The 16,101-nt window shown below is 39.0% G+C and overlaps 1 protein-coding gene across 1 annotated transcript in view; it reads left to right on the top strand.

Annotated features, from left to right (window-relative positions):
• The window catches only part of LOC133569972 (dihydropyridine-sensitive L-type skeletal muscle calcium channel subunit alpha-1-like), a 162,475-nt gene that overhangs the window by 110,511 nt on the left and 35,863 nt on the right, over positions 1-16,101 (top strand). Inside the window, exons 33-34 of the mRNA XM_061922548.1 lie at positions 316-407; positions 6,818-6,977. Coding sequence (XP_061778532.1) covers positions 316-407; positions 6,818-6,977 — 252 coding nt within the window. The remainder of the gene's footprint in view (positions 1-315; positions 408-6,817; positions 6,978-16,101) is intronic.

Raw genomic sequence — 16,101 nt, forward strand, 5'->3', positions numbered from 1 at the left:
GTGATAATATATACACCATTTTTTTAACACAACCTACCGATCTCAGGGCGGACATTCTAACCACTAGGCCACTGAGTAAGTTTAGGAACAGCAAGTTCCTGCAGCTGAGGCAAGGGTTTAACACATTTTGTTACGATCCTATTTTTATTGATATTTCATTAAAAAAAAAACACAGAAGTTTCATTTTGATGCGAAAAAGAATGTTTAAAAACGGGGAATTCAGTGTTTTCGCGGACATTTTCCGTGGCTGCACACTCTCAACATGTTTGATAGAGGTAGAATCATCCTCTCTATTCTTTTTTTTTTTTTCTGTAGATATTCGGCAAAATCGCTTTGGTGGACGGTACATACATTAACAGGAACAACAACTTCCAGACGTTTCCACATGCTGTGCTCCTGCTATTCAGGTTGGTGGTGCAATTTCGTGCGGTCGTGAGAATCGGCACTGTGAAAGAATACTGAACAAAAGCTTGAAGTGTTACTGTTGCTCGGGGCATAAGAATAAATCCCTGTGAAGACAAATACTTCATTTTGGAATCAACTTAGTCATGGGGTTCAAAATGAATAAACAATGAAAATCAAGACTTTTCCGACATTTCTTAGTGGACTACTCATCTTGATTTACACCGCTGAGATACATGAGAACACTTTATTTGTGTGGCAGTGGGATTTGAAATCCGGTGCACCCTGAAAGGCTACACAAGGAATTATCAGGGTCAAATACCATGAGACATTATAAAGACAGAGAATAGAAGACAAACCAGTGATTGCTTTTCTCGTACGAGGAGAGTAACTGGAGATAGTTGTCTGTTACAGGCTCCTAATTTACTCTGAAAACTTTCTCCACTCTCCTTGCCTTTTAATTCATTCGAGAAAGCCCTACATTACAAACACACAGCTGCACTAAAGGAGGAGGGGGTATTTGCAGCTGTGTTGGAAACCTAACACCTGTGGTGAGAACTTACAGGCATGTGATTTTTCCGTCTAAAGTCGGAATTCCGTCTTTTTTAATCTCGGGGGGAAAAAAAATTATCTTCCGTTTTTTTTTTCCGACCCTAAGTTAAGATTCGTTTACTTGCCGATTCGTCTTTTGTAATCGAGGCGTAGCTTATATTACGCCGTAGTTGATTGGTCGATATGTTCCCTGTGACAGATCAGGACATCTGTTATGAATGATGACGTTATTACCGCCATTTTCCAAATGTAAACAATGTCGGTTCTCGAGAGAAAGGACGCTTCACGAGTAAAATAAATTGATAAACATGTCAAAAATAAATTTCGATGGATGGAAAGAGAAATCACTGATACTGCTGTGAAGAAAGAAGTTACGACTTTATTTTATTCGGAAAATCGATCGTCCCGGAAAAGTTTTGTGCACGTGGTGTCATGATAATATTGACTATGGATCACAAGGTTTCAAGGCTTTGGATGTACATGCGAAACGCCAAAAAAATATGAAACAACTTGAAGCAAGGAAAACAAACTTTTCTCTAGCTCAGGGGTCGGGAACCTTATTGGCTGAGAGAGCCAAGAAGCCAAATATATATCTCCGTAAGAGCCGTAAAATATTTTTTCAATCCTGAACACAACTAAACGCGTGCATTTTTAAGTAAGACTAACATTTTTAGAGTATAATAGGTCTCTTATTCTTTGTAATAACATTGTTATTCTGAAGCTAACTGTGGAGGGAGCGCGGCCTGCGGGCCTGCAGCAAAGCGGGGTGTTGTCAGGACCGGCCTCTAAATCAGCGACAGGTGCGTAGACGGCCCACCTGGGCCTTCTTACCTAATCACCTGTCGCTATGTTATAAGCAGCAGCCAGGAGCCACAGCGTGAGCCAAAACGAAAGAGAAAAAGACAATTGCTGGAAAGCAACTGAGTGACTTATTGAAAAATGAAACAATACTGTAACCCTGAAACAGGGTCTCATGTCGGTTCTTGGTGGTCTGAAAAACCCCCAGGAGGGCAAGCCCCACACTAACCAATAATACGTAAATAACTTCTTACCATCAACGCAGCTTCTTGAACAGGTGCGGTAGAAAAAAAGGATGGATGGATTAAAAATGTACGAGGAAGTTTTGTATTTTGAACATCATTTTTAACACTGATTACAAGTGGAATTATTCATTATTTATCGTGTTAAGCAGAGTCAGCTCAAATTTACCTGAGAGCCGGATGCAGTCATCAAAAGAGCCACATCTGGCTCCCGAGCCATAGGTTCCCTACCCCTCTAGCTGGTACTTTTGGATGTCAACCGAAAGTGAGCAAACCTTAGGGACTTCATCCTTTGTTTACATCGACAACTGCCGTAGACATCGAGAGGAAAGATCCACCCAAACAACCCACTTCTGTTGCAGACAGGATAGTTAATAATGAGGTAAGCTAAAAAAATATCTGCTTGCGAAATACACGTTTGTTTTAAATACTAACCAATTATTGCTTTGCGAAATATAAATGGGTTTTTCTACAAATAAAAAGCCCCGTGAAAATATATTACGAAATTACAGAAATTCAAAGAGTCGCATTATTGATTCCAGTTAACAATTTATTTGAAATAAATTTGCATATAATACTCTTTTGTAATATTAAGTTCTTATATAGTCTCCATCTTCTTCCGCTTATCCGAGGTCGGGTCGCGGGGGCAACAGCCTAAGCAGGGAAACCCAGACTTCCCTTTCCCCAGCCACTTCGTCTAGCTCTTCCCGGGGGATCCCGAGCCGTTCCCAGGCCACCCGGGAGACATAGTCTTCCCAACGTGTGCTGGGTCTTCCCCGTGGCCTCCTACCGGTTGGACGTGCCCTAAACACCTCCCTAGGGAGGCGTTCGGGTGGCGTCCTGACCAGATGCCCGAACCACCTCATCTGGCTCCTCTTGATGTGAAGGAGCAGTGGCTTTACTTTGAGTTCCTCCCGGATGGCAGAGCTTCTCACCCTATCTCTAAGGGAGAGCCCCGCCACACGGCGGAAGAAACTCATTTCGGCCGCTTGTACCCGTGATCTTATCCTTTCGGTCATGACCCAAAGCTCATGACCATAGGTGAGGATGGGAACGTAGATCGACCGGTAAATTGAGAGCTTTGCCTTCCGGCTCAGCTCCTTATTCACCACAACGGATCGGTACAACGTCCGCATTACTGAAGACGCCGCACCGATCCGCCTGTCGATCTCACGATCCACTCTTCCCTCACTCGTGAACAAGACTCCTAGGTACTTGAACTCCTCCACTTGGGGCAGGGATTCCTCCCCAACCCGGAGATGGCATTCCACCCTTTTCCGGGCGAGAACCATGGACTCGGACTTGGAGGTGCTGATTCTCATTCCGGCCGCTTCACACTCGGCTGCTTATATAGTCTCTTGAAACAATATTGTCAGTGGTGTAACAATCTTGAAGGTAAATATTTTCACACTTGAAATTTGCAAGGAAAACTCATGTTGGGGCTCTCCGAGCAAGTAAATGTGTGAAGTGAACTGAAGTAATGTGGTAATACTGTAAATAAACTGTAGATAATAACACTGATCAATGTGACACCTGTGGATGTGAAATGAACACGAGATGTAAATATTAGTGACTAAATACTGTTACAGTGATTCATTAGGATAATTGGGGTATGTATGTTCTATTAACAGAGGTGGGTAGTAACGCGCTACATTTACTCCGTTACATCTACTTGAGTAACTTTTGGGATAAATTATACTTCTAAGAGTAGTTTTTATGCAACATACTTTTACTTTTACTTGAGTATATTTATAGAGAAGAAACGCTACTTCTACTCCGCTCCATTTATCTGCAATCAGGTCGCTACTCGCTACTTTTTTTTTTAATCGATCTTTTAATGCACGCTTTGTTTGTTCTGATTTTGTCAGACACGCATTCAAAGTAGGATCTACGCATGGCTGCGTTTCACCAATCAAATGCAGTCACTGGTGACGTTGGACCAATCAAACAGAGCCAGGTGGTCACGTGACCGTCACACGTGGAAAAACTTATTGGGGTGTTACCATTTAGTGGTCAATTGTACGGAATATGTATTGTACTGTGCAATCTACTAATAAAAGTTTCAATCAATCAACCAATCAATCAAAAGTGTAAAAGAAAAAAAAGACACTTTTTATTTCAACCGTACTTCCCGTCAAAAGCCTAAAGACTGATCGCACAGTTCCTGTCTTCACAATAAAAGCGCCGCTCCATCGCACCTGCGCTAACAAAATAAGAGTCTCCGAAGGCCAGCGCAAACAAACTAGCAAGCTACGGAGTTTGCCGCCAATGTATTTCTTGTAAAGTGTATAAAAACGAATATTGAAGCTGGACAAATAAGATGCCAAAAACCAACGACTTTCATGATGTATTAGACAGGAAGGAGGAACTTTTTTTCTCCTCCATTTGAAAACCGGGACGTTATCAGCACTATACTGTCTGATTCCAATCAATGCAAGTCATCAGAATCAGGTAATACACCAACTTATATTGTTGTCTTCATTAAAGATAAGAATCTATAGGTTAAACATGCGTGTATATTCGTTAAAACACCTTAGACATGTGAACAAAAACGGCAAAATAAATAAATATAAATTATATACTGTATATATAAAGGTGTGTATATATATATATATATATATATATATATATATATATATATATATATATATATATATATACATATACACAGAGGTGGGTAGTAACGCGCTACATTTACTCCGTTACATTTACTTGAGTAACTTTTGGGATTAATTGTACTTCTACGAGTAGTTTTTTTGCAACATACTTTTACTTTTACATGAGTATATTTATAGAGAAGAAACGCTACTTTTACTCTGTTCCATTTATCTACATTTAGCTCGCTACTCGCTAATTTTTTTAAATCGATCTATTAATGTTTGTTTTGGTTAATGACAGAGCTTCAAAGTAGGATCCACGCATGCCTGCGTTTCACCAATCACATGCAGTCACTGGTGACGTTGGACCAATCAAACAGAGCCAGGCGGTCACATGACCCGACTTAAACAAGTCAAAAAACTTATTGGGGTGTTACCATTTAGTGGTCAATTGTACGGAATATGTACTGTACTGTGCAATCTACTAATAAAAGTTTCAATCAATCAATCAAAAGTGTAAAGTAAAAAAGACACTTTTTATTTCAACCGTACTTCCCGTCAAAAGCCTAAAGACTGATCGCACAGTTCCTGTCTTCACAATAAAAGTGCCGCTCCATCGCGCCTGCGCTAACAAAATAAGAGTCTTCGAAAGCCAGCGCAAACAAGCTAGCAAGCTACGGAGTTTGCCGCCAATGTATTTCTTGTAAAGTGTATAAAAACGGATATGGAAGCTGGAAAAATAAGATGCCAAAAACCAACGACTTTCATAATGTTTTAAAACAGGAAGGAGGAACTTTTTTTCTCCTCCATTTGAAAACCGGGACGTTATCGGCACTATACTGTCTGATTCCAATCAATGCAAGTCATCAAAATCAGGTAATACACCAACTTATATTGCTGCCTTCATTAAAGATAAGAATCTATATGTTAAACATGCATGTATATTCATTAAAACACCTTAAACATGTGAACAAAAACTGCAAAATAATATATATATATATATATATATATATATATATATATATATATATATATATATATATATCTGATATGCGTGTATGTATATATGAGGTAGATCACCTCGACTTGGTCATTTATTAAGTAATTGATTAATGTTGAAAAACTTATTGGGGTGTTACCATTTAGTGGTCAATTGTACGGAATATGTACTGTACTGTGCAATCTACTAATACAAGTTTCAATCAATCAATCAAATCAATAAATGCTTACTGAGCCTATGGTGCTGTTAAGTTATTGTGGCTCAATTTGCCTTAATTTTTTTTTATTTTAATGTATTATTATTTAATATATAATATTGTTTTAGTTGCTTAAGAGATATTCCTGGCTCTGAATTTGCTCATTGCTATTTTTATGTTTTTGTGCATTATTTGTTGCCGTAATCAGGTTACACATCAATTACTCAGTACTTGAGTAGTTTTTTCACAACATACTTTTTACTTTTACTCAAGTAAATATTTGGGTGACTACTCCTTACTTTTACTTGAGTACAATTTCTGGCTACTCTACCCACCTCTGTCTATTAATGATGTTTTCATGTCTTTAAACACTAAAATATTTTCTTCAAATGGTGCTGTCTTTGTTAATTTTAGCATGTTACATTGGTGAAAAACCCCCAGACCCCCGGAAATGTTTTCATTGTGGTCAAATCATATGCCTGAACTTAACACATGCAAATACAGAAGATACAGTAACGTCCTGCCTTGCTCTGTGCCCTCTGTCAATTCCTCTTTGAAGTTGGTAGGTCAACCTAATTTCAATCTAACGCAAAGTTTCATTTCTCTTCAGCTTGTCTACACAATGCATTAGCAAACAATTATATGTGAATACAATTAGATAACTTATTTACCATTAATCCAACAGGAATGTTTTCCTAGAAAACAGTATTATTTCCCTCCTCATTACCCTTGTAACCTTTCGTGCAGACACTAACGCCCAGCCTTTGGAGATGTCTAGTGATGGTCCCACGCTTGGATAAATATAGCCCGAAACCTAAGACAAACTACAATGCTACACTTGTGTTACTGTTGTGTTATTTTCCTGTTTTTGTGGTGTTTAAGTACTCTTATATTTAAGGTCTCACTTCCCCTCTTTGTCCACTGAGTTATTGATTGGCAACCGGGACACACCTGTACCCGGTTGCTATCAGGTGTCCTTAAATGTCTAACGTAATTTCCGGTGACTGTTCATGTTTACTGTTGTTTGCAGATGTGCAACAGGGGAAGCGTGGCATGAAGTGATGCTGGCAAGTATGTATGGAAAGAAATGTGACCCCAAGTCGGATTATCTTCCTGGAGAGGAGTTCACCTGTGGATCCAACTTTGCTGTCATTTACTTCATCAGTTTCTACATGCTCTGTGCTTTTCTGGTAAGAACTAGTATACAATATATTAATTTGATCTACAGCTTTATAAAGATTCTCACTCACATAATGGTGATGCCAACTGAGTTTTTTTTAACAATATTGGGATAACTGTATTTGGGTATTATTTTTGGGGCGGCATAGCTCGGTTGGTAGAGTGGCCGTGCCAGCAACTTGAGGGTTGCAGGTTCGATTCCCGCTTGTGCCATCCTAGTTACTGCCGTTGTGTCCTTGGGAAAGACACTTTACCCACCTGCTCCCAGTGCCACCCACACTGGTTTAAATGTAACTTAGATATTGGGTTTCACTATGTAAAGCGCTTTGAGTCACTTGAGAAAAGCGCTATATAAATATAATTCACTTCACATTTTTATTTCTATTTTTATTTGTTAATATACTGTACAAATACATTTAACTCTCACTAAGCTAAGTTTATTTTGCTTAAATGATGGCTAGACTAATTAATAACTAATATACTGGCAAGATAACATAATATATTACATATCTGTTACATTTTATATTGCTACTATGGTACACATTTAGTCTACTTAATATCTACATTCTTCTTTCCATCCTTACCCTTTCCAATCTTTATAACTGAGCCACTGTGCGGAACAATTTCCCTTGTGGATCAATAAAATTTGTCTAAGTCTTAAGTCTAGACCAGGGGTAGGGAACCTATGGCTCTGGAGCTAGATGTGGCTCTTTTGATGACTGCATCTGGCTCTCAGATAAATCTTAGCTGACATTGCTTAACACGATAATTATGAATAATTCCGCTGGAATTTACAGTGCTAAAAATAACGTTCAAAATATAAAACATTCTCATGCATTTAAATCCATCCATCCGTTTCCTACCGCACCTGTTCAAGAAGTCGCATTAATGGTAAGAAGTATTTTATGTCACAATAATAACATGACTTAATTTAAACTAAAAAAAGATACAAACAAAAATCGCTCACAGCGGAGGCACAACTTGGGCTAAGGAAGAAAGCTAACGCATAAACAGACTATGAACATAATTCAAACAAAACTTACTTGGCATGGCCTGAAGCACGAAACTATGGCAAGGCATGAAACAAGTCAGCACAGAGCAAGAAAATATCACATTGACGCCAGGGCGACTGACTGGCAAAGACAAGCTTAAATACTGCCTCTGATTAGTGCTCGGGAAGCGGGTGAGCAGGAATTTTGTCCACCAGAGACAGGTGGACAAAATGAGTAACCAAGGAAACCAGACAAGGGAGTGGAAAAAAACAGGAACCTAAAGAGTCCAAAAGACAAACAGCACATGGCCAAACAAAAACATGATCGACAGACATGACATTTTATTTATTATTGGTTAGCTTCAGAATAACAATGTTGTGAAAAAGAATAATAGACTTTTTATACTCTAAAAATGTTGGTCTTACTTAAAAATGCACCCTTTAGTTGTATCGAGTGTTAAAAAATATGATATGGCTCTCACGGAAATACATTTTGAAATATTTGGCTTTCATGGCTCTCTCAGCCAAAAAGGTTCCCGACCCCTGGTCTAGACCCTTAGCCTTAATTACCATACTGACCTAAATACAAGACAACCCCTCTATTATACTTACACATTTTCAATACTTTTGTGTGTTTATTTGTTAGTAAATATTAATTGTTTAACATATTGTATTTAATAATTTAATAAAATTTAAAATTTAATTTAACATTCAACAATGAGCTGATTATTAAGACTTTGCATGCAGTTGCAATACTAAGACGTAAGATGGCAGTGGTGTATGGGCTAATGTGTGTTGCCTGGCCAGAAATCCACCCATCCATTTCCTACCGCTTGTCCCTGTCCGGGTCGCAGAAAATGGTCTTAAATTGATTGTGGCAGTTTTGTCTTTTGTTGCACCTTACAAAGTGTTTGTACTGTAAGTATTGTACCTATTACACACCTGCTGTTTGATTGTAACACAAATCTTAGTTGTCGTATTCATTAGCGCATTTGGAGGTGTTGAAATCGCCATGTAAAGTCGCTAATGCTAGCCAGTAGCATGCACTGTATACAGAGAAGCCAGTGTAATTAGCATCAAGCTACCGCATTTTGGAAAAGTGGAGCTGTCACGCCAAATTTCTTCTCCCTAAAAAACCTTCCCCCCCCCCATTTACTTCCGGGGTCATGATTAATACAGACGTTTTGTTAACGCTATATTATAAAAATATAACGCCATATTATAAAAATACAGACATTTTGTTAACGCTATATTATAAAAATATAACGCTATATTATAAAAATACAGACGTTTTGTTAATGCTGTATTGTAAAAATATAACGCTATATTATAAAAATACAGACGTTTTGTTAACGCTATATTATAAAAATATAACGCTATATTATAAAAATACAGACGTTTTGTTAACGCTATATTATAAAAATATAACGCTATATTATAAAAATACAGACAATTTGTTAACGCTATATTATAAAAAATATAACGCTATATTATAAAAATACAGACGTTTTGTTAACGCTATATTATAAAAAAAATTAAAAAACAATTTGCAAACACAAGCTATGGGATGACATAAGATGAAACGTTACCCCGGAAGTAAATGCGTCATCCCATAGCTTGTGTTAGTAAATTGTTTTTTATTTGTTTTTATAATATAGCGTTAACAAAACGTCTGTATTTTTATAATATAGCGTTATATTTTTATAATATAGCGTTAACAAAACGTCTGTATTAATCATGACCCTGGAAGTAAATGGGGGGGAAGGTTTTCGTAGGGGGGAAGAAATTACCTCACGCATGAGGGGTTTTTTGGGGGGGTTTTTTTGTCAGGCATACTTGTTTAGTTGGATTGGAAAATTGCGACATTACCTAACGGAAGTTTGATTTAGTCTGCTCTAAGTGCTGCTTGAGTGCTTGTTTTCTTGCCAAGTGTTTGAGCCAGTGTTTAGTATGCAAAGACTCAAAGTTATCGAAATACGGTAGTTTGATTTCACATGGATCGATACACAGTCGTATCAACAGTATCTAGTCGGTACCTGTAAAAGTGCCGAATTCGGTACACGTCCTACTTTGTCAGCCATGTTGAATACTGTATTTCCTTGAATTGCCACCAGGGCGCCAATTAATTCAAAACCATCAATCGATCAATGTGTATTTATATAGCCCTAAATCACAAATGTCTCAAAGGACTGTACAAACCATTACGACTACGACATCCTCGGAAGAACCCACATAAGGGCAAGGAAAACTCACACCCAGTGGGCAGGGAGAATTCACACCCAGTGGGACACCAGTGACAATGCTGACTATGAGAAACTTTGGAGAGGACCTCAAATGTGGGCAACCCCACCCTCTAGGGGACCGAAAGCAATGGATGTCCAGCGGGTCTAACATGATACTGTGAAAGTTCAATCCATAGTGGCTCCAACACAGCCGCGAGAGTTCAGTTCAAAGCGGATCCAAGACAGCAGCGAGAGTCCCGTCCACAGGAAACCATCCCAAGCGGAGGCGGATCAGCAGCGTAGAGATGTCCCCAACCGATACACAGGCGAGCGGTCCATCCTGGGTCTCGACTCTGGATAGCCAGTACTTCATCCATGGTCATCGGACCGGACCCCCTCCACAAGGGAGGGGGGGATATAGGAGAAAAAGAAAAGAAGCGGCAGATCAACTGGTCTAAAAAGGAGGTCTATTTAAAGGCTAGAGTATACAAATGAGTTTTAAGGTGAGACTTAAATGCTTCTACTCACTCCTGCGCTTACCAAAGGCATGCGGTAAAAGTAATCATGCGCTAATTATTTTAAAACCTCTCCTCATTCCGGCACTTACCAAAGGTATGCAGTAAAAATTTGAGTGTGATGTAAGCTTGGACCTTAAATCCTACTGAATACCTCTTAATCTCTTTCCCTTTATGCGATTTCAAATTACCGGTATTGAAATCAGCCGCCTCCATTTTGAAAATGATGACAGGGGAAGTGTCACTCGTGACGTCACGAGTTTGACCCGCGGGTAATACTAAGCATGCGCTAATTATTTTGGGAAGCGAGTTTGACCCGGCAGTAATTCAAGGCAGGCGCATACTAAATGTCCTGCGGCAATTCAAGGAAATACGGTATGTTGGTTATTTTTATATTCTGCCATTTTTACTGCAAAGATTTGACGAATAACTTTGAATTCAAATTTTAATTTTCACCATTGTGCGCCTCTCCGTATTTACGTCTAAAGGCATGGAGAAATTACAAACATATACAGTGCAGGGGTTCCATGGATGTGCGCACTGGTTTGCATGTATGAACACAAAACCCAAAACCGGTGAAGTTGGCACGTTGTGTAAATGGTAAATAAAAACAGAATACAATGATTTGCAAATCCTTTTCGACTTATATTCAATTGAATTCGCTGCAAAGACAAGATATTTAATGTTTGACCTGAGAAAAGTCTTTTATATTTTGCAAATAATCATTAACTTAGAATTTAAAGGCCTACTGAAATGAGATTTTCTTATTTAAACGGGGACAGCAGGTCCATTCTATGTGTCATACTTGATCATTTCGCGATATTGCCAAATTTTTGTTGAAAGGATGTAGTAGAGAAACATCGACGATAAAGTTCCCAACTTTTGGTCGCTAATAAAAAAGCTTTGCCTTTACCGGAAGTAGCAGACGATGTGCGCGTGACGTCACGAGTTGTAGGGCTCCTCACAGGGGCTCCGCTAGGGATTTTGGGCCCCATGAAAATAATCTTTACAGGGCCCCCAACACACAATTTCATATAATTTCATCATCATTAGGAGCCTCTCTGGGCCCCCCTCCATCATGGGCCCCTAGAATCCGTCTCCTTTACCCCCCCTTTTCGGTGCCCCTGGCTCCTCACGTCCTCACATTGTTTACAATCATAGCCTCCAGCAGCAAAAACTATTCGGACCGAGAAAGCGACAATTTCCCCATTAATTTGAACGAGGATGAAAGATTCCTCGATGAGGAAAGTTAGAGTGTAGCACTAAAAAAAATATTGAAAAGATAAAAAGAAAACTCGACGGCTCCAAACGGTGACAGTGGAAGCGTTTCAGATGTAATTAGATAGATAGATAGATAGATAGATAGATAGATAGATAGATAGATAGATAGATAGATAGATAGATAGATAGTACTTTATTGATTCCTTCTGGACAGTTCCTTCAGGAAAATTAAAATTCCAGCAGGAGTGTACAAAGTTGAGATCCATTTAAAAAAAAAGTAAAAAGTAAATTATGAGGGACACATTTACTAGGATAACTGCAGTCCTGGGTTCAAATCCAGGCTCGGGATCTTTCTGTGTGGAGTTTGCATGTTCTCCCCGTGTATGCGTGGGTTCCCTCCGGGTACTCCGGCTTCCTCCCACTTCCAAAGACATGCACCTGGGGATAGGTTGATTGGCAACACTAAATTGACCCTAGTGTGTGAATGTGAGTGTGAATGTTGTCTGTCTATCTGTGTTGGCCCTGCGATGAGGTGGCGACTTGTCCAGGGTGTACCCTGCCTTCCGCCCGATTGTAGCTGAGATAGGCGCCAGCGCCCCCCGCGACCCCGAAAGGGAATAAGCGGTAGAAAATGGATGGATGGAATTCTGGAAAATCCATTATCTGCTTATTGTGTTAATAGTGTTTTAGTGAGATTATCAAGTCTTACCTGAAAGTCGGATAGCTGCGGTGAACGCCAGTGTCTCTGTGAAAAGCCGAGGAGCCGAGATCACAGCTGCCTTTTTAAGCTGCAGGAGGAGGTCGCATATTCCACTCAATTCTCCGGTATGAGCCGACTTAATATCACAATTTTCCCATCCAAAAACTTGCTGGTTGATGTAGAGAAACATGTCCGCCTGACCGCTCTGTGTTAAAGCTTCACAACAAACAAAGAAACACCGGCTGTGTTTCGGTTGCTAAAGACAGCTGCAATCCACCGCTTTCCACCAACAGCATTCTTCTTTGTGGTTCCATTACTAATTGAACAAATGGCAAAAGATTCAGCAACACAGATGTTTAAAATACTGTGTAATTATGCGATGAAAAGATACGACTTTTAGCCGTGAGTGGTGCTGGGCTGAAATTTCCGCTCCAACCAATAACGTCACAAACGTGTCAAGATTAGCGTCATCATTCCGCGACGTTTTCAACAAGATACCTCGCGGGAAATTTAAAATTGCAATTTAGTAAACTAAAAAGGCCGTATTGGCATGTGTTGCAATGTTAATATTTCATCATTGATATATAAACTATCAGACTGCGTGGTCGGTAGTAGTGGGTTTCAGTAGGCCTTTAAAGTTGTCACAGGGGCCTTTTTTCCACCGTGTTACATGGCTTTTCCTTGTAACAACACTCTGTAAACGTTTGGAAACTGAGTAGACCAATTTTTGAAGCTTTTCAGTTGGAAATCTTTCCAATTCTTCTTTGATTTACATCTTAAGTTGTTCAACAATGCGCCACACATTCAATAGTACTAGACAGGCCAGTCTAGTACACGCATTATTTTACTACAAAGCCACGGTTTTGTAACCCGTGCAGAATGTGGCTTGCCATTATCTTTCTGAAATAAGCAGGGGCGTCCATGAAAAAGATATATGATATATGTTGCTCCAAAACCTGTATGTACCATTCAGCATTAATGGTGCCTTCACAGATGTGTAAGTTACCCATGCCTTTGGGCACTAATACACCCCCATACCATCACAGATGCTGGCTTTTGAACTTTAGGCCTCTAACAATCCGGATGGTTCTTTTCCTCTTTTATTCACGACACGACACAACATTCACAGTTTCTAAAAAAAAAAAAGAAAAGAAAAATCATTGTATTCTTTTTTTATTTACGATGTACATAGTGTGCCGCTGGTTTTGGGTTTTGTATTGTATTACCCAAAATTATATGGATAGCATTTTTCAGACTGTTTTTAGGTGTGAAAAAAACATGTTTTATTTGGGTCAGTACAGCACAGGGGTGTCCAAAGTGCGCCTCGGGGGCCATTTGCGGCCCGCTGTTAATTATTTACCGGCCCACCACACATTCTGCAAAAATTGCAAAATGGATAGTATTGCAAAAATTTAAAAACATAAAAAAAAAGTGGAATGAGGTGAACTCTAATGAGAAAAAGTTGCAATGTTGACACAAAGCTGACATTTTTTTTCTTGTGTCTTTGTTTATTTTTGCTTTTTTTTTTTGCCATTGCTCAAAAAAAAAAAGAAATCCATGTCGTAATGAATTATTACTTAAAAAAAGTCACTTTAAAATGTTTTAAGTGCAAAAATATTGCATATATTGTGTGGTTGCCCTATAAAAACAAACAAAATAATGGTTCAAACAAAAATCGACAGATATATCTGAAGTAGATCTCATAATTTAAGTGTTAAAAGTAAAAAAAAACCTAATTAAAGTGTATCACTTTTTGGATCTCAAATATATTTAGTAGAATTTTATTTAACTTTTCACTGGGATTACTCAAAAAATATTAAATAATCAAAGCTGCCATTTTTAGGGTCCGCACTGCCAGCAAAGGACTCTGTCCTTTGCCATGGCAAGGACCCTATTGAATCTGTAGCGTTTTATTATTCTTTATTATTCCGCACCTATGCGCCCCAATTTCACCCCCTTAATATGCTTCAAAACTCACCAAAGTTGACACACACGTCGGTCTACCGTGACACCACAACGTATTAAGCAACCAAACCCCAAAAATCAAAAATGCACTCTAGCGCCCCCTAGGAAAAAAAAAAAACAGACTGCTTGTAACTTCCGTTAGGAATGTCGTAGAGACATGAAACAAAAACCTCTGTGTAGGTCTGACTTAGACCTAAATTCCATAATTGTATCTTCTGGGGCCAAAATCAACAAAAAAATTTCAAAAACCCATTCAAAGCCAAATTTTCACAAAAAATGCAATTTTTGCCTCTTTGAGCTGTAATTTGCCCCCCTTAAAATGCTTCAAAACTCACCAAACTTGGCAGACACATCAGGACTGGCAGAAATTGTGATTTAATGAAAAAAAAAATGTATAAAACTCAAAATTGCGCTCTACATAATTTTTTGAATGAAACACAGAAAAAACTGCTTCTAGGAAGAAAACACAGACAAAACTGCTTGTAACTTCCGGTAGGAATGTCGGAAAGACATGAAACAAAAACTTCTATGTAGGTCTTACTTAGACCTACATTTTAATAATTGACAGCTAGCAGAAAAAATCGACAGGAAGTTGGCAATTACCCCTTCAAAATAAAAGTTTTCGTGAAAACCCGTCACCTTTTTCAAATCGAAACTCCTCCCAGTGCGTTTGTCGTTTCGGCTTCAAACTCGCACAGAAGAGAGATTGAACCCTTTTAAAAAAAGTGGTCGGACAAAATTGTGATAAGTTTTCCGGTTTTGATTTTACGCGCGTTCAAAGAACCCCTGCGCAAATTTTCCTAAAAAATGTCATTTTTGCCTATTTGAGCTGTAATTTGACCCCCTTAAAATGCTTCAAAACTCACCAAACTTGGCACACACATCAGGACTGGCAACAATTGCGAGCTGATGAAAAAACCAAACTCCAAAACTCAAAATTGTGCTCTAGCGCCCCCTAGGAATACAACACAGACAAACTGCTCCTAGGAAGAAAACAAAGACAAAACTGCTTGTAACTTCCGGTAGGAATGTCAGAGAGACATGAAACAAAAACCACTATGTAGGTCTGACTTAGACCTACATTTGAATAATTGACATACTTTGGCAAAAATCAACAGGAAGCTAGATATTTTCACTTCAATACAACAACTGCATTACTTTCACAATGCATTAAATAGTGGGACGAAGGCGTCTTAAGCCCTGGGGCTCGGGGACAGCAACCCAAGGCGCACTCGCACCTTCGCACCCTAATTTGACCCCCTTAACATGCTTCAAAATTCACCAAAATTGACACACACATCGGTATGGAGCGGCAGACCAACTTATTAAGCAACCAAACCCCAAAAATTAAAATTGCAAGCTAGCGCCCCCTAGGAAGAGACAAAAAAGAGACTGCTTGTAACTTCCGTTAGGAATGTCGTAGAGACATGAAACGAAAACCTCTGTGTAGGTCTGACTAAGACCTACATTTCCAATTAAAAAGGTCTATACCCAAAATCAACAGAAATTTGGCTAAAACTC

The sequence above is a fragment of the Nerophis ophidion genome, linkage group LG16 (genome assembly GCF_033978795.1).
Source record: "Nerophis ophidion isolate RoL-2023_Sa linkage group LG16, RoL_Noph_v1.0, whole genome shotgun sequence".
NCBI classification, from domain to species: domain Eukaryota; kingdom Metazoa; phylum Chordata; class Actinopteri; order Syngnathiformes; family Syngnathidae; genus Nerophis; species Nerophis ophidion.